Source organism: Chelmon rostratus, chromosome 6, assembly GCF_017976325.1.
Source record: "Chelmon rostratus isolate fCheRos1 chromosome 6, fCheRos1.pri, whole genome shotgun sequence".
NCBI lineage: Eukaryota > Metazoa > Chordata > Actinopteri > Chaetodontiformes > Chaetodontidae > Chelmon > Chelmon rostratus.
The window spans coordinates 8706836-8726113 of NC_055663.1; the positions used below are offsets into that span (position 1 = coordinate 8706836).

Below are 19278 nucleotides of genomic sequence, written 5' to 3' on the forward strand. Positions count from 1 at the left end.
AAGACAACTGGCCAATATTTTATCCTCCAATAAGAGTCCGTGTTTGGGCAGTGAGAGTGTGTGAGACAGATGCAGGCGAGGCATCTCAAGCCTCACCATCTCACATTGTTGAAACAGTGTGAGAAACAGATACGTGTTCAAGCACACAACTGAACACACACACACACACACACACACACACACACACACACACACACACAGTACAAGTCTCTCTGCGCCACTTGTCTTTTGGTGCCATGTGAGGACTGACGGGACAAGAGCGATGAGTTAAGTTTCAGGTTATTCTGGGGTCACTGCAGAAGGTGGACGGCCCAGTACAGCAGTGTCCACGGTCGTCTAAAATGGGGAGCGGCGGGTCAGGGTTGGATTATGGTCTTTGGAATAACTGCACTCTCGAGGAGTGGATGGATCATCGTGCCTGATCATGCCAGCTTTAATTTATAGAGCAAAAAAATTGCAAATTTGTTTCAGATGGCTTTAGAGGTCTGAAGGGACTCTGTGCAGTACTTAAGTCGTTAAGTCGCCGTTTTTTGACTGACCCCAGTGTAAATATGTTAACTCAAGGGTCTGCAAACGTACGTGATGCAACATTTTAGTTGCTACTCATTGCTGTGGTGTTTCTGCAAGAGTGAGACCAACCAATCGGCCAGGCTGATACATCAGCTGATGTTGCCTCATCACAGATATGTATCTGTATCAGCGTATATGGGAGTTGATGAGTTAACAAATTCAAGGGATCAGTATTAAGATTTTTTTTTAAATGTTGCGTGTTTATGTAATAGGAAAAAAAGGGTCAACATATCATTATGAAGTATCGGCCTTTCCATTCCCTGAGGTAGGCTGCAGGAGTCAGTGAAAAGCTCCAAAACCTTCAACCACAGAATTTATATCCAGTATGGAAGTACCATTCACAGACTTAGCTGGAGCTTGCAGATGCACAGAACTCATTTCTGAGGATGTGCACGACCAATACTCCGATGTCTGCACATCATGTCTAGAAACTTCTCAAGCTTAAAACAACTACATGAGTGTTTATTGGATGCTCTGTAGATGTTGTTTGGTGGCGCTCTTTGTTTTAGCACCCCACTCACATCCCACAGCTCTTAGAGTTTATCACATCATTTTTTACAGGTAAAAAGCTACCAGGCAGCCGCACACTCCTCCTGTTGTGTTGTTTTAATCAATACATTTCACTTTGTTAAAAAGTACAGCAAAGTTTATACCCTAAAGCACACCCACTGACGTGATATGTCTTTCAGTGGACCATTACAGGCTCTTAAATGTCCACATAACAGCCCCACCCTGAAACAGGACCGTGACTCAGAATTTAGACCAACAGAGCAAGACAGGAAGAGAAGGCCGAGGTAGTGCAGACAGAGAGGAACAACATCAGACGTTTGGGTAGACAGAAGAATGCACGCAGCTTTTTTTAAAGTGCCCTTAAATGGAGGCTTCTGTCACATCTACAGCCAGAGAATGTCACCACAAAAAACAAACAAACAGAAAGGCCTGATGACCGGTTTCAAAACCCTGTTCCTGAAAACCTGCTGTTTCTGTGATCCAGAGCGTTGACCGGGCAGCGGCGAGTTTGTGTGTGGTGCTGGGGTGGTTTCCTGAGGTGAAAGTGTTTGGCCCTCAGGAATGCTCAGAATGGATGCCCGCCATTCCTCCCGCCAGCCGACCGGAGCCTCGCAGCTGTTGCTAACCACAAACACACGCACACACTTTGCTGACAAAAATCGAGGCTGGTGTCAGTTGCAACTGAAATGTGACCAAAGCAAAACACATCCGCCGTACATCGGATATGATGGACTTGGGTGTCCGTCCATTTGTACTGTATAAGATCAGACACAGCATCTAATTACTACAACAACTAAGCATCAACCTGTCAATGTTTAACAGGACTGGTGTCAGGATTTAGGTGGTGGAGCCTGAAGCTCAGGGGAGCAGCCTTCTGATCCCAGCACCACCTGGAGACTCAGACATAAGGAAATGCATGAGCGCTGCTCCTCAGCAAACCACCACTGAAGGACCCTTCAGCCGTGCATGTGATTATTTAATGTCCGTCACAGTCTGACCATGAAAGAAGTGCGCACAGCCAACACTTACTTATGTCAAAGAAAAACACCTGACAGAGTGAAAGATAGCAGTCGTGTTTTTAGTTTTCAGCCATGCTAGCAGCGAGGCTTTAAGGATGGCAGTGTTGGTTGGTTGGTTGGTCGGTCAGTCCACCACTACGGTCCAGACCTGAACGTCTCAACAGATATTGGTTGTATTACCATGAGATTGTGTACAGACATATGTAGAATGAAGCCTACTGACATCAAAGTCACATTATCTACATTTGGACACACTTCATAGTCTTCACAAAGGATAGTACCACTTTATTAAAACTTGGGCATTGTTTTCTTTATTTTGGCCATCACTCTTATTGGCAATAAGTTCAAGCTCAACAAGCGATGATCTTATTTGGTGGAGAGGGCGACTGCAAAAGGTTAAGCTAGTATCCCAAATGTCCACTGTAAACATGCATCACAGTTTGGTTCATCCATTATCATAACTTTGCATAGTTTTGCATGGACAGTTTTCCTGTACAATGAGGAATTATCATTCCAGCTTTACCTCCAAATGGACTCAAGCTCATGTTCTCACATCTCAGTAATTACTTTGATGAGCATAGTCTGTTTGTAACCTATAGAAATAACAGCCACAAAGCAAGAAGCTTATTTCATCAGTGATCTCTTAGAACCACAGTACCAAAACACTACAGCAACAAGTAAGATAAGATCAACTTTATTAATAACCAGCTGTGGAAATCTGGTGATTGTTTGCATCAAACAACGACACATTTAAGGATCTTACTAAATGCAAGTTTATTTTCAAATGCGCCTTCTGCCGTCTGAAATCAACTGCTGAGAGAATTTTCCTTGTTTCACAAGAGCTTTTGCAGAGGCAGAAAATGTTGCCAGACGAGTCAGATCACACTACATCCTGCAGGATTTGTAGTGTGAATGTCCTGCATGCTCACTTTGTGTGTGGGCCTTGCAGGACAGAAAGCAATATTTCCACAGTACATCCTGTCATTTCTTATCTTTCCATCTGTCTGTCACTGTCTCTCATCTTGTCCCTCTTGTGCCCTCTCTTCCTTTTCTCCCCGCCCTCGGTGCTCCCTCTCTTGTCGTGCCCTCTCCTCACCGCCTCTCCCTTTCTGTCTACTTCCGCTGATGCTTATCACGCTCCATCCGTGTGTGTGTGCAGAGCATGGGCCTCTGCGTGTCAAAAACGTTGTATCCTGTTTATTCAATCAAAGCACGGCCATGGGTGCTGGATGCCTTGTGATAGCCCCCCCCACACACACACACACACACACACACACACGCACACACACGCGCGCACAGACGCACACACGCGCACACACACACACACACACACACACACACTGAGCTAAACCACAAGAGCAGCTTCAGTATCTCGTGGTGCCAGTGGAGAGCAGCAGCTGGCTGCCACAATGAACAAAGCCTTCACAAAGAAAATAGTGAGGACAAGCAAAGACTGCTCAACTAGACTTGGGTGGCGTGCGTACCTGTGTGTGTATGTGCATGCATGTTAGGGCTAATTAATATTCTAAATACAAATTTATATATACAAATTGTAAAAAAATCCATACATTCAAAGGTGAAAATTAATATTCGACTGTGGAAAAAAACAAGCAGCGCTGTGGCTGCACTGAATGACGGACAGGAGTCACAAAAAAGTGAAAAGATGAACCAAGAAGTTTTTGGTGAGTTACATGTTGTTTCAGTCATGTTTGAAAGAAGTGTGTTTTACAATGACAAAATAATTTAAAAAATTATGTGAATGGAGTCTGGTGGCTTTGGGCAGAGCATCACAACTGTTTCCGGTTAAACAAAATGACTCTTTAACAAGAAGGTATCTCTGTAGGGATCCTTTCCTAATGTTGTCAGGCACTAATTATAACAATATGAGCCTGTCAGAGGCAGAAACAAACACTTTTAGTGGACGTTCACTGACGGTGCGTAAATGCCTGCAGGCATTATGTTGCAGCCTGTTTCGAGGTGGGCGGCTGAGCGCTCTCATTCAATACTGAAAAAACGTAAAAATTGTTGTCTCCTATAGTCACTTGTCAGTGAACTTTGCACTGACCGCTATCATTCATCAAAATGTGTCTACAAAACAAGACAACTGTCATTTTCAGCATTTTTGACAGCGGATCAGTGTGAAATATTACAGGTAATAATGGAACAAGAAGGAGCAGCCACAGTGGGCTGTTCGATGAAGAGCTGAAGGCAACAGGCTGCACACCTCCAGCTTCTCAGCAAAGCAACTGACTCCTTTCACTGAGCCCTGCTACTTGCAGACTCACGTCATGTGCAGCATAAAATCTGATAACGGTGGCTCAAAAATAAAAATAAAAATCTCAGAAACTCAGCTAATCTGCTCTATCCGAACTGTGTGGGTGTGGTTTGATCAGGTATAATTTAGTGGCAACATAAACAGACAACACAGCAATTGACACATCAGACTTGATTCAAATGTTGCTAAAGTCTGCTAGGTGGATGTGAGAGATTTGTGAGTGACTTTTTCCTACTGAGAAACAGACAATAGCCAACACTTATAGTAAGACTGAGTGAGGAAATATCTTTTCAGGGCCTTTAAAGTAAAGACAGTACTGAATTTTGTGGGACAACTTAAGTCAACACTCTAAATGTTTGCATGACTTTTTAAGTTTGATATTTTCTGCATTGTTGACTTTACAGTTTGGTGTCAGCTGTCTGTCTGGCAGGCCGTCTACAGGGTGTTGTTGAAACTGTCTGGAGCAACCGTTTGATGTGTTGTGGCTTGTTTCAGAGCCTCAACACTGAATCTTGAATCTCATCCAGACACATTTCATGATAACTGCAGCCACTGAAGTTAGCTGTTGAGCATGTTTTCACTATTTGTCTGTTTATTAATTGGGTGACAGATCTGATTGCAGCATGGTGCTGGAACAACCCTTCATCAACTGAGTAGACTTTGGATGTTATTGGACGATTTTCACTTTGTGCTGGCAAAGAGCTGCTGGAAAGCCCAACGTGTAGGACTTGTTGACTGCCTCAGAGGGAAAACCAAACCTGAAAAACACCAACTGTAGCAACTTTAGATGTCAGTTTTGGAAATGTGAGCCAACAACAGCACTTCTAGTGAAAGCTGAGACTGTTTTTGTCATGTTATCAGTGGCCCAATGTACCAAATGGTTTGAACATGTTCAAACAGGGAATTAAAGTTGCAGAATTTTTTTGGGTCTTTTTTGGGTGCTTGTTTATGCTTGAATAGATTTTAAGGAAAATTGGTATGGATATTGATGTATATTTAGAACTGTATTCATTATTTCCCAATAATAGGACTCTTGTTTACATAAAAAGCATCAGACACTACAAATACTCTATAAGTGAAAGTAGCAATTTAGCTTTCTTTGTTCTATAATTTCTAGTTTTCGTTCTGGTGCAGGATGTATTGATGCTTTTTATGTAATTCATCTTTGTGGATATTGCACGGAATTAGCTTTCTGACACAGTCCCTGCTCTGTGTGAATTAGCTGTCACCTCTCACCAGCTGACAACACTGAGGCTGTTAGCAGATCTGTGAACAGACCCGGTGCACATCAAACACACATTCCACCAATCACACTCATCGTCTGCCATGAGCCAACAGGTGAGTTCACACGAATATGAGCTGAGAGGAATTTGTTCCATGTATTCCAGTACATCAAGTCATATTACTTTTCAAGTAAACATATGCATTTTTCTGCATAATATTGGCAAAAGACTTAACATTTGCTGGATAATCAGTGTCTTGTAGCTCCTTCCTGCAAGAAATATCCTCTGCCAAACAGGAAGTGATGCATTTCACTCCAGAAGTAACAACGCTTATTTGTTTGGAATAAATAGAAGATGTTAGCGTGAGCAATGACTTTGTGGACACAAATTAAAGAGCAACACATGAAATGCAAGCGAAAAAGGAACAATGTTCATTGTGCAACCTCTGAGAAGCACAACTTTAAAACACCACGGCAGCACTAAAGTAAGACTTCAGTAAAAAAAAAAAAAGCTATCTTGAAGATATCAATTTACAAGTAAGACAGAAAAATACATGTTCTGTATACAAAAAACTCATCTTAATCTGCGTCTCTCTTCCCAAAAACCCTAATGGGATCAGTTCCATGTCTGGGAAACCATTTATTTTGGTTGGAGTTGTGGTGGATTACTGTGACCACAGCAGCCAGCAGTAAATGTTGTTACTACTCTCTTTGGCTCAGATACAGTGAAAACAATGAGAAGAGACTTACAACAACGACATACACGCTTATACAGCAGGTCCAAGAGTAACGGGCAGCCCCATACATCCTCAAATACGCCCTGATGGAATCTGATTGTTGTCCTTCAACTCACAGACGTATGTCTATCTCTTTTTCAGTGCCATTTATGTTTGGAACAGAATAAAGCTTGTTTCAATGGAAAAACATCTGCATCATCTTTAAAGTTATGCTTTTTTGTGGGGTAACTTCATCCAAGGCACCAAGGAGGTCTTGCTGGAAGACTAAACCACTAGACTTAACTGTGCTAGTGCCGTTGTTGTACCCACTCAGGACCACAGGAACAAAGGCTAAAGCATGTTTGAATATTTGTGTTAACATGCTTACAATGACAATGCTAACATGCTGATGTTCAGCAGGTATAATGTTTACTAGATTTGCTAATTAGCACTTAAGTATGTAGGCAATAAGAAGATGATATTTTAAGTGGTGGACTGACGCATAGACCGTAATTCCCATCCATAGATGGCCCGGCTTAAAATCTTCTTTCTCAGCATACAATAGTGTTAGAAAAAGTATACAAAAATCTCAGATTGATGACAAAACTTCTATCATCACCGCATACAGCATCAAACTGATGTGCATATGAAGTACGGGTGGAAACTTCACTCAGGCTAAGCAGAGATCACAGAAATCCTTTTCCATACCTCGGCTTTGTCCTGCTCTGTATCCGCGGGATCCTGTGGGTGTGCGTTGGTCTGGGTCTCCTCCATGCTGACCAGCTTCAGTTTGAGGTACGACACCTCGTCCATCAGATCCAGCTTCTGAGTCTCCAGAGAGGTCCTGCTCATCAGCTCCTGGATAAAACACACACAGACACTTTGAGTTGGACGAAACCAGCACATGAGCAGCTTTTACTAACCACACCTATAGAAGACGTCAAACACGCACAGATATCTGAGATCAATGCGGTGAGAAGTCAGTATGCTGCTCCACTCCGTGCAATGTTCTTCCCACACTAACAGAGCAGGCTAGGCTGGGGGCCCAGACCCCAGAAAGCTAAATATACACACTCACACACACACAGGCGAGCTAGGGACTCTATTAATATATCTCTGCGCTTCTTTGGTATGGGACAGAGCAAAAGAAAGTGTGTCTAAAAGAGAGAGGCAGACAGAGTGTATGCTTCAACTGAGCATGAAGAAGTGTGTTTTTTCTCTGACTCACCCAACACACACATCCCTTTGCCAATTGTGTGTGTGTTTGTACTGATTTCGTTTCCTCATCTTAACTACTTCTAATCCCACTTCCCCTTCTCTAAACTCGACCTTTAGTTGCCTTGGATTGTTGTTTAAGCCTCTGACATCCATCGTCTTACACAAATGAGCCTGCAGACCGTTTGCCAACTGATTTGATGAACCAGGTCTTGAGAAAATGGGGACTTAATGAGTCATGAACAAACAGACCGACTTAAGTACAGGGATGTACTGTAACTTTACACACGACTTGTGCAATAGTGCAGTTTGGAGATGATTTTCGAGACAAAAGTAAAATCGTAATAACGGTCGGGTTCAGATTTCCCTCTATCCTTCCTGCCTACACACTGTATTCAAACTCTAACAAGGAGAAATGAAAGAAGAAAAACAAAGACGATTGTTGGTGCTTTTGTCTGTTATAGCCAGACTGACCTCTCATGAGAAGGTGTTCCACCAAAATAATGCAAATCTATAGAAGAACATCTTACAATGACATTGAAGTGAACATTGAACAGTTCTCCTTATTCAAAAAATACTCCTCGTGTGCATGTCATAGAAAGCCAAATTTGACTTGTTCATGCTTCCTGAATTTGATATGAGGACATATGTATTTCTATTATAAATGCAGCGCAACATCAAACAAGAATAAGAGTCTACAGCGACGCGAGCAGCTCTGTGAGGCTCAACTTAGGCACAGCGATACTTTGAGCTAAATGCTAACATCAGTGTGCTAACACGCTCAAAATGACGGATGTGCTGGTGTTTAGCAGGTAGTGTTTTCCATGGTCAGCATGTGCACAAGCACAATTAGTGTTGTGGATAGAACAGTGATTAACACATTTCACAGAGGACTATAATATCAACCTCACAGTTGCACTAGAGGAAAAAAAATCAGAGAATCATGAAAGTCATTAAGTCACATCGTGTGAGCACAACGAATGTCTGTGAAAAAACTGACGCGGTGGTGAAACAACCAACCAACCAGCTCTTACAGCCATCCCTAAAAATATCATTGAATATTTATACATACTTGTGCTACACTAAGTCATGCTGATAAATATTTTATGACCTTTCTTTTTCCTTTTAAGGACATTTGGTTGCCATGTTAAACACATTAGAGTCAACTCTGTTTGACCACACAGGGACACCATACCGTCCAAATGAAAAGATCACATGGTAAACAAATTCTGTCAACGCCACAGCCAGACAGTTAAAACCCCATAATCACTCCAGCTCAGCAGCCACATACACACACATACACACACACACACACAGAAAATCTGCTTAGTTATGGCAGCTGACTGTCACTTTGCAATCTAACACCAGCGTCACTTACAGCTGGATAAGCCACAGTCTTTAGAAGTAATTTATCAGAACTCTGTGGTCGTGGCCTACGGCTCAGCTGCCTGACATTTGCTTTCCCTCAGTTATGAGCAGCAGCATGTGACAAATTATCATCCTCTCTACAGCATTTATAGATCTCTTTAAAGAGGCTGCACTCCTCTCCAAAACTGAACAGTGTGAAACACAACACAGTCACACAACAGAGCTCATCTGGACTTTCAAAATGAAACCTGCACAATTTGAGACACCCCTTGTGACCCCCATCTTAAGTACTATACCCTGACACCCGTACCTCATTAAGACTGGGCAATGGACGTAGTTGGAGGCAGTCAGGGTTGCACTGTGATCACCAACACCAAACCCATTGCTTCCTTTAACCTGGGATGCACCATGTCTATTAACAAGGGCAACAGGTGTAGACACAATAATGAAATATTCACACATTCAGCAGATACGGAGCAACATCAGCACTCATTTGGAGTCCTGCTTCTGGCCACCTGATGGAGTCCAACTATGAACCGAAACAGTAAAGTTCTGAGTCGCTTGTCACTTCATGCAACACCTTTCATGTTCCATGTGATCATTTGACCCAGTGTTAATCTAAAAAAAAAATAGAAGCAAAGCGTTTTATGTACAGGACTGCACATAACTGGTATGATGGCACGCATGCACTACAAAGATCAGACATGCGCAACATCCAGTTGTGGGGGTCTGGGCTATAAAATGGACAATGTCATGAATGGGGTCACTTTGGGTGGACTTTGTGAATAGTTTGCACCGTGAAGCTGATACAGTCCAGCAGATGGCTGTAATGCAACATTTCGGGATGCAGACTGCCATAAAACTCAACAGAAGAAGAAGACGGCAGCATCTGTCGCTGGTCATAACTGCACATTTCTCATCTACACACGTTTCTTGTCAACACATTTGACAACACAGTAACCTACTGCGGCAGATGTCCAAAAAACAAGAGACATTAAGCTACTTTGGTGTTCCACCTCCACAAAGAAACATCAAACTGAACCCAAGCAGAAGACTTTTCTCAGAATAGTGGCTCAAAGAGTGAGTACCAGAAGTTCAGTGCATCTGAGATTTAAGCGTCAGCTGCCATAAAGCTTTTGCATTTACTAATTAAACCCAGCAGACAAACAACAGGCAAACAGAGATATTGTATATAGTAATTTCTTAAAATGCTCCTAATTTGTGGCATCTTAACGGCTTCATGTCTGTCGTACCATGTTGTACCATAATGAAGTGATGGAAACCGAAAACTGTTGTTAGTGATGTACAGCCGAGACACTTAATGCTAATGAGAATTATGTTGACTAAATTTAGGGACTGATGCAGAGTCGATTAATTTTATCTGTGAAGACATCCAGAAAGACAATGACCCTTGACTGAAGTTGTGTGTGTATGTGTGTGTGTGTGTATTCCAAATACATGGAAATGTCTCAGTACAGTCATTTCTGTGTCTAAATAAAGGCACAGTAGGACACGTAGTCCCAGTATGACTACATGTGTGGGTGGATCCCCTCTAGCATGAGAACATTGTACTGTGTGTGTGCGTGTGTGTGCGTGTGCGTGTGCTGACTAAGGACTATTTCTTATTAGATTAGTTGTGGTTCCCACAGCGAGCAGCAGCCCTGGAGCACTGACACATTATGTTAAATGGCTGTCTCTTCTTCTCTTCTCCTCTTCTCTCTCACTCAAACACACACACACACACACACACACACTAAACAAAGTGACACAGATGGAGGACGTACTGCCGCAGACATGTTGTCACCTTTAAATCCTTCAAACTTACCTTCTAATTATATATTGAGGAGATGAGAAATACTGTAAAAGACGACACAATACAATGCAACAGGCACACAAACCCAGAAGCCAGACAACCGTTATCTTTGTCCACACCTTCATCCATCTCAGCAAATATCCCGTATCACATTAGCTTTGACCAGCAGTCATTAACTGTGAAATGGGACAGTGTTTTACACACACACACACTCACACACAAACCAGGACAACAGCTGTAGATCAGTGCAGTTAAATCCAATCAGACCTCCAGACCTACACAGGTCACGAAGGATTGTAAAGAAGATCAGGTGCAGTGGCAGGTTGAGATCTACACTCAGTTTGAAATGTTGCATACTGTAAAAACAACAGACTTAACACTGTTGAGAGCTGTGGAGCAAAGTGCTTCCATTTTACCACAGCGTTGGTACAAATTCTTTTTATCCTCTGCAGCTGAGAAAAAACAGAGGAGAACTCCCCTCCTTAGAAAAAGGGAAGAGCCTCTGTTGATTCCTGCAGCTTTTTCTATAACTGTTCTTGATTCAGTGCAGACAGCATAAATTAGTGGATTGTAAAAGCAAGCTGGATGAAGATGATAAACGTCACAGCCCTTGTGGGGTATTTATTTTGAGGCTGTGGCCTTTTTATCCTCAGGCTTGACAACAACGAGGACAAAGAGCCTGTTGTGGAGTGGAAACAGAGGGTTGATTCTGTGATGCACAGAGCTGTGGTCTTGTTGTGTCCAGCCTGGCAGAGCTCATGAGTTTGCCGTATTTATGACGTCATGTTTAAAAAAAAAAGAAAAAAGGAACTACTTGCAGACATTTAGTGTTTCTCGCTACTTCACACTGCCTATGTGAAGTAGCAAAGGTGTGTCCCTGAAGATCCTGACAACAAGACTATGAGTACACAGCCATGCAACATGCTACAGCATGCTAATATGCTAAAAATGAAAATGCTAACATATGTTTGCCATGGTCACCATCTTAATTCAGCATGTTTTGGAATGAGCGCTAAACACAAAGATCAGCTGAGGATGATGGGAATGTCGTTAGTTTTGTAGAGAGATGTCGATATTTGTTGTTCAGTCTGGAATGAAGTGAAGATGAACAGCAGGATTAAAGGTTTGAATTTAATGATTTAACACCTGATTGGTGTTGATTGATCTGTTATGGCAGCACTTGCAGATTCATCAGATGTTTTTAATCCAGACAGGTGAGTCATTCTCTCTAAAATCCTTTCAGACAAGCTTGTACTGATGGCTACTGAAAGACACAAACCTAAACAGCAGTGTTCGGTTTTCAGTTTGCCTCATCTATCACGCTGCTGTATCCTAATCAGGAATGCTTTATTTCTTGGCTCTGATTGAAGCGAATCTCTGTCCTCTGTTATCTCAAGTGGAACGTTTTACTCTAGGGCCAATAACAACTGACCGAACCAAAAACAGAACATTTTAGGGCCTCTGTGATGCAAAGCCAATAGTCGTGCTTCAAACTGACAGAGTATGAAACAACAGTGGCTGCAGAACCGTCCACGGTCCTTCATCCAAAGGTCACCATCAAACTCTGTTTGTTTTCAGAGTAAACGTTGTCTTATCTAGTAATGACTAAAGAAACACACTGTAATGTCAAGCTTTGACCTGTAAAATCTAATACCCACACGTAATGGAAGAGGTGATGAGTCAGAGGAAGTCGACAGTATAAAGTCAAGCTGGAATTCTCTAAATGAAACACTCCTTTATTTATTCATGTACAGTACCAACTTCATCGCACCGCTCCTCTAATGTGTGTGTCCTGTTTAACAGCTGGCAAAAATTATTAATGCTATTACTTGAGATGGCTAGACACTTATTCAAATAAAATAAAATCAATTAAGAGCAATATGCCATCTTAATTATTATTCCATGTCCTCTAAGTGTACACTTTGCAGATTCAGCCTGATTTTATCCCATAAGGCTGCCATTCACTAATTTGAGAACACTTAATGAATCACCTGAATGATCAGTGATATGACTGTAGGTTCAGTTGGACCTTTAAGTTACAGCAGCATCACAAATGCTTCATGAGGAAAAAACTTCAGTGTTTGTTAGACCTAAAAGATACATACAAAGTGATTTGGTCTCCTCAGGATGCCATTAATCAGAGAACTTGAAGCCAGTGTGCCGCACCGAAAATGCCTTCCAACACATAACGAAGTAACAGCATTTAACAGTAACAGTAATTAGCTGCCTGGAGACTCACAAATTCCCTGTCACACTTTTGAAAAGAGCCTATAACATATTGCAACGCAGTTTACAGACTTGTGTCACAGATATTGTTTTCGAATGTGTGTGTGTGTGCATTACCTGCTGCAGCATTTCCTCTGTGGAGGCCAGTTTCTGCCGGTGTTCCTCCAGAGAACTTTCTAGGTCTCTGATCTTCTCTCCCTGCGCCTCCACCTGGTCGGTCAGAACGCTCACCTAATGGGAAACACGTTCATTCTCTGTTAGCACTACTGAGACACAGAGCTGAATCGGCGTGACACAGGAAAAGACGCACACTCATGTCACAAAGAGTTGCATATACACACATTGTACGCACAAACATACCCACAAAAACAAGTAAAACACACACAGTTGTGTAGGGGCTATGACTTTTTTGCTGGTAGACACCAAGAAATAGAAAATTATTTTCATACCCACATCCCCAAGTCTCTTTCTCTTCTTTCATTACTCACACAAACACACATTCGTCCTTGCATACCTCAACTCCATAACCACACGCATTTACTCAGCAGTCTGTCACTCAGGAACATGTTGCACATTTACAATAATCTCCCTGACAACACACTCACCTCCTGCCAAACATCACACACCACAATTCTCCCGTTCCCTTCCACTACGCCAAAACCCTCTGACAGCAGCTGTTTCTCTGTCACTTCGGCTTCCCTGATTTTTACCCTGCAGCCACATCCCGTCTCTCAGCGCTCCGGCAATAAAGAATCAAAGTTTCTGGCTCAACATGTATCAAAATCCAGAGTACAAAGAAAACAAGGGCAGGCCGGGAGACGAGTGAATGATCTGGCAGCCCGGGCTACCTAGCAATCAGTAGGTGAACCATGAACAGGTGAGTAAATGAATGAACGCGTATCTGAATGAGTTACAGCCCAGATCCCGTGTGGTTTAGCGCCGAAAACATGTATTTGACTTCCTGACAAATGTTATACAACATTATTAAGACATGGCTTTGATATGACTACAAAGTCTTACCTCCTCTGTGCTCCGCTGCTGAGCTACACATACAAATGCAGGTGAAAGTTCCCTACTGAGCTACAGGGAAGTTAGCCACTAAACACAGAGTGTGAAACAAGACGACACCTGAAGGACAGGCAGGTGAAGAGAAAGTGAAGCAAAGAACTTGGAAGGGGGCAGCCTGTCAGCAGCCAGTTAAATCGTCTGTCAGGAAAAATAAGCCCTAGTCACCTTGTATATCAACCAATCAAAGCAGGTCTCACAGGAGGAATGTGTAACAAGTAGGCGTGTGTGTGTGAGTGGTGGTGGCGAGAAATGAGATACGGAATTTAAGACGACTTTATGAACCAGAGTCGTCCAGGTGGGTGGTGCACTTCCAACTCAACATTTAAAAAAGATCCACTCATATAACCTTACCCACAGAACGAAACGAACGCTCACATGCAGACGGCTGGAGAGAGCCTGAGGAGCAGTTTGAAAACTGTGATTTAAGTGGGAGGAATGTCAAGAAGATCACAGCTGCATGAACCAGCTATTAAAGTGATCTAAGGGCAGAGAGAGCCTGTTGACATCATATAGTACAGAGATATGCAATCTTCTGCTTTACCACACAAGCGCCGATGTTGATAGTTACTGTAAAAGTCGTCAGTAAACACATGCTCAGGCGGTTTGAAAGTGTCTGTGCATGTTTTGTTATGAAATAACACGAAATATCTGAAGCACTAGGATTAAAGTCTAGAAACTAAGCTGTTTTCCAGTGTGGCAGCAATCCTTCCAGACAAATCCCTGGCTCATTTACTCAAAGCAGGGATTCAAATAATTATGTCCAAATAAACACAAACGAGCTGAAATTTCAATTCCAATTAAAAAAGTCTTTGTTGTTCTTGCCATTTTTTCGCTTTTATTTTGAAATGTGACGGTAGAGAGCGACAGGAAACGTGGGTTCCTCACCGGAATTGAACCAGGGACTCCAATAAGTTTATAGCACATAGTTCAGGATCAGGGTCAGCTTATAGCAAAAGTTTAGTGGAACTAACTGTGAACATGAGCAGTCTCAGAAGAAACTGATGCAATTTACCAGCATGTACACACACACACACACACACACACAGACACACACACACACACACACAGACACACACACACACACACACACACACACACAGAGTTCTGACCTGTAGCACCAGAGACTCCTTGTCTCCCTCTAGGCGGAGCAGTCGTTCTTGGTAGGTTTCATTGTTGGCTGGAGAACACAGGTTCACCTGGATAAAGGCAGAGGAAAAAAACAGGTAAAACACCTGAGCGTTGACTGAGTTAGCTCGATCTGAAACCTCTTGGTTACACACAGATAATCTCCATTTAACGTATGATGTGACTCCGTTATGGATGGGCTGTACCACTGATGATTTAGGTGTGCCCCATTAAAGGGGGAGAAAACTTATACAAGCATATATTAAGTATTTTATCAATGTAATCAATATGTTTTCACATTAATATTAAAGGGCCTTTCTGTAGATTAATGTGATAAAAAGCCACACTAAATCACAATATGTCTTAATTAATAAATATTGGTTCCAGGTTGTAAAATATTCAAACATGAAAACTTCTGGGGGTGAGTGAACGCTTCTTTTATAGGGTCTATTTTTGCTGTCTGGAGCTTCAAACAACACCTGAATGACATCTTGTTCTCTAGCTTTTAAGCCTCTCTGGCCTGTGGCTGTAGGAGGAAGCTGTGAGTATTATAGATGTTTGCAGTGTATTAATGTAAATGCTGATCCACTGATGCCTGCTTCGTGTTGCTGCTCTGAGCTAAACTGCTGACTGACTCCTGCACAAAGAGCTGACAGAGCTGCTGCTGTTCAAATACATATTTTTTACAAATCACCTGATGAGGAGTTATGAAAGATCATCTGACTTCTCTGACTCCCATCTGTCCATAATTACCACAGGAATAAATGTCAAGTGATTTCCAGGATCGCACCATTTCCTTCACTGAGCACGCTGAAACAAACATGTCTGAAATAAACAGGTATGGTTGTTTTTCGAGCAGCCACACAGCCAAGCGAGAGAAAAAGCTGTGTCAGCCTCTGCCTAGAAATAGAAATGCTTGCTAATATGTATTCATGCAAACACTGTGAAAGAGATCTTTCCTTTTGGTCAACGCTCTTCTGCCAGTTTTGTGGTCCGTAGCTATTAAGGTTATGGCAGGATCACTGTTCCGCAACTCAGGAAGTAAAACTGAAAATCAAGCATAACTATTTCATATGCTGTTAGGCTTAAATGATGTAGTCAGTACAGTTTCCATTTCTCTCTAAAGAGTCAGCTTATCCTGTCTTTGAGTGTGTGTGTGTGTGTGTGTCCAGGGCTGCTGACTCCTTGACTCCTCAGCCTGCTGCTGCTGTTAACAGGGAAGCTGAGAAGGAGGAAATCATTATTATCCAGCTATGAAGCATGGACATGATAATGTGATGGTTTCTGCGCATCTCTCAACAAAGGGAAAGCTCCACAGTCCCTTCACACGCCATATGGTCAGAAATCCTCATCTTCATTTGAACAATGTTCATCAAGATTGATTCTGATGCCATGAAACGTTGTAGCTCTACCAAACTACAAACTAGAGCACAAATATCTAAGGATGGTGGATTTGCCTCAAAAAAGTTCTTTCACATTAAACTGTATCACAGGTGGTTTTCCAATACACTAATAAGAAGCTCCTAAATGCAGCATGTGACACATTCTATCATCACCGAGTCATTATCACGACAAACTTATCAGCACTGTTGCCTCACGGATAGAAGGTCTGGGTTCGATTCCCGGCTGAGGCAGGGCTTTTCTCTACGGAATCTGCATGTCCTCCCCGTGCTTGCGTGGGTTTTCTCCCGGGGGCTCTGCTTTCCCCCACCAACAAAACAAGTATTTCAGGTCAATTCTCCTGTCAGCGCCCTTGATCAAGGCACTGGCTCGGAGCTGGAGTCGGTCCCCGGGCACCGCACAGTGGCTGCCCACTGGTCCTCAGGGATGTGTTAACAGAGTATGATTCTATGTGACAAACTAGAATTACCGCCTTGTGGTTGTCTGCCCCCACCAACCAGCCAAGTTGTAGTCATCCATGTCTGACCAGAGTCATACAATACATGTAGTAAAGACTTTGAGGGGATTTAAGAAGGTATTAAGTGTATTTTTTGGTGAAATGGAAGTTATCACCATACTGACATGTATGATCCGGTGAATAATGTCCAGGTAGAAACATGCTGTCTCTACTAAGAGACTATTTTTCCAGAGGAGCACAGAGGATTGATAGAGATATTCATCACATGATAACGTAATGTTGTCGGTTGGGGCATAAAAAGATCTTCTTCTTATAACAAAAGCCAAATTGGTATATTATTACAATTATTATTACAATTATTATTTTCAGTCTTAGGGTTAGGCACGACATTAGGTACAACATTTAAGCAGACATTTAAGGAACATTTTAACAGACTAATTGAAATTTAAAGCTGCATCAATCAATAATCACACATTAACAGCAGATAAAATGACTTGTGTATATAGTGAAAGTTGTCGCTCATTGTGACAAACCCTCAGAGAAGTCGTCAGCCTGCTCTGCAGTAGCTCTCAGTTCTACAGAGCGTTTTAACTCATTGGTTTTACGACCTGCAACCTCATTGTTTTTGTGCTCTCTTTCACTCCCATCAACCTCATTTCCAGCAGCGTTTTCAGGAAGAAGGGTCTGACAAACCTACTACGCACTACCTTTTCAGCACCAAACAGCAGACAGGCAAAGTTAGATGTGAGCTGGTGAACACAGTGGAGCACATAGCAGATAAAGAGCCAGAGGGAGTTGGCGGAGACCAAAAAAAACGAACTGAAAAAAGAGTGATTAATGAGCTTTTATTCATCAGGTGGCCATAAAAACAACTCCAAATGAATGCTAATGTTGTTGGGTGAATGCTGGGTGTGTAAATAAGCAACTGTTCACTGACAAGTATGCAATAAGGACTTCATAAGGTGATTGTATCAGGATTCATGGGGACACATGAAAATTATTTTGTTTATATAGTAATCAATGCTTGAATGTACATCTACAGTCCACCCTACAGCTGTCTAAACTATGGCCAAAACAGTTTGAAATAGTCTGACACTTCCCAAGAGGATACAAAAAGCCTGGAACCTAAGATATGTGCTAAGTGCAGAAATACTTGCTTATAAGAGGCCCTTCCTGCCTTCATGACGATAACCCGGTTTTGAAGAGGAGAATGTAAACACCTGCATTTAAGGCCTTTAGCTGAGACTCTTATCTGATGGTGCAGTACATGCAGAGCAAGGTCAGTAGAAATTGTTGGAAAAATTGAAGTGCTAGATCAAAAGCAGAGAGTACAACGGTTAGTACCCCAATAACATTTTCACGGCCATATCACATTTAAAAGAAAGGACACAGATGAGAAGATCTTAGTTCTTTGTCAGTCATACATCTCTCTGTGACGGTCTAAGAACACAGACAAAAGACCCTGAAATCAGCACGTAATCCTTCGTGATCTGTCTGCAGCTGAGGTCAGTGGGCTCAGAGGATGTATACAGAGCGGGAGACCTGACAATGACCATATGGACCAATTAAACTGATTAACATACTGTAAACTAAACAGAGAGACAAGGGGGCAGAGAGGGGAAGTGTGGGATCAAAAGACTTTACTTTTCAAAAAGTTTCAAAAACTGAGAGCTTGTGTCTGAAAGTCTGAGCCTTAACTGCTAATATTTAGGTTTACAGTACTGTTCCAGCATGCCTTTTGATTGGTCACTCCAGTGGGAGAAGTCAGGAAGTATGTGAAACATGCTGTAATCACAGATATTCCCATCAGACTGCAGCGAGGCAGGGCCATTTCAGGGAGGTGACACTGCACTTGAAGGGGCCAATAAGGACGACCAGGCCAGTCTGGTGCTGTCTGTCATCGCCTGGTGGATTGAGGACAGAGTTTGGTTCCTTACATTATCACTTCTGTGGCTATTTTTCCAAGCCTGATGGGAATAAAGACCAAATACTGAAGCCTGTATGTAAGACAAGTGGCAGCGCTGTGGTTGTAGTTATATAACAGTGCAGTATGTTTGTCTCTTGAAGGCTGTGGCCGCTCTGGCCAGCCGAGTGGGTGGGACTCCTGATGACGTACAGTGTCGTATATGATCCCACTGTCTATGAATGCATGACAACATGCAGGACAGCACCTACTTTTAATGATTCACAAATAAAGCTCAATAAAACTGTCACTTTACTGGACATATGCAGCACATATATTAGTTACGCTGCCTCAAAGCCAGCCTTCACTTTTACTTAAACCCACTAACTC

At 42.4% G+C, this 19278-nt stretch overlaps 1 protein-coding gene across 7 annotated transcripts in view; it reads right to left on the reverse strand.

Moving 5' to 3' along the window:
• The window catches only part of ppfibp2b (PPFIA binding protein 2b), a 79114-nt gene that overhangs the window by 24860 nt on the left and 34976 nt on the right, over positions 1–19278 (reverse strand). For 5 of the 7 annotated variants that reach the window (XM_041938222.1, XM_041938218.1, XM_041938216.1 and 2 more), the window contains 3 exons: positions 15112–15198; positions 13052–13165; positions 7021–7170 (listed from right to left, as the gene is read on the reverse strand). In XM_041938222.1, coding sequence (XP_041794156.1) covers positions 7021–7170; positions 13052–13165; positions 15112–15198 — 351 coding nt within the window. Of the gene's footprint in view, positions 1–7020; positions 7171–7264; positions 7424–13051; positions 13166–13954; positions 14077–15111; positions 15199–19278 lie in introns of those variants that run through there. The other 2 variants (XM_041938220.1, XM_041938221.1) reach the window with 2 other exon arrangements.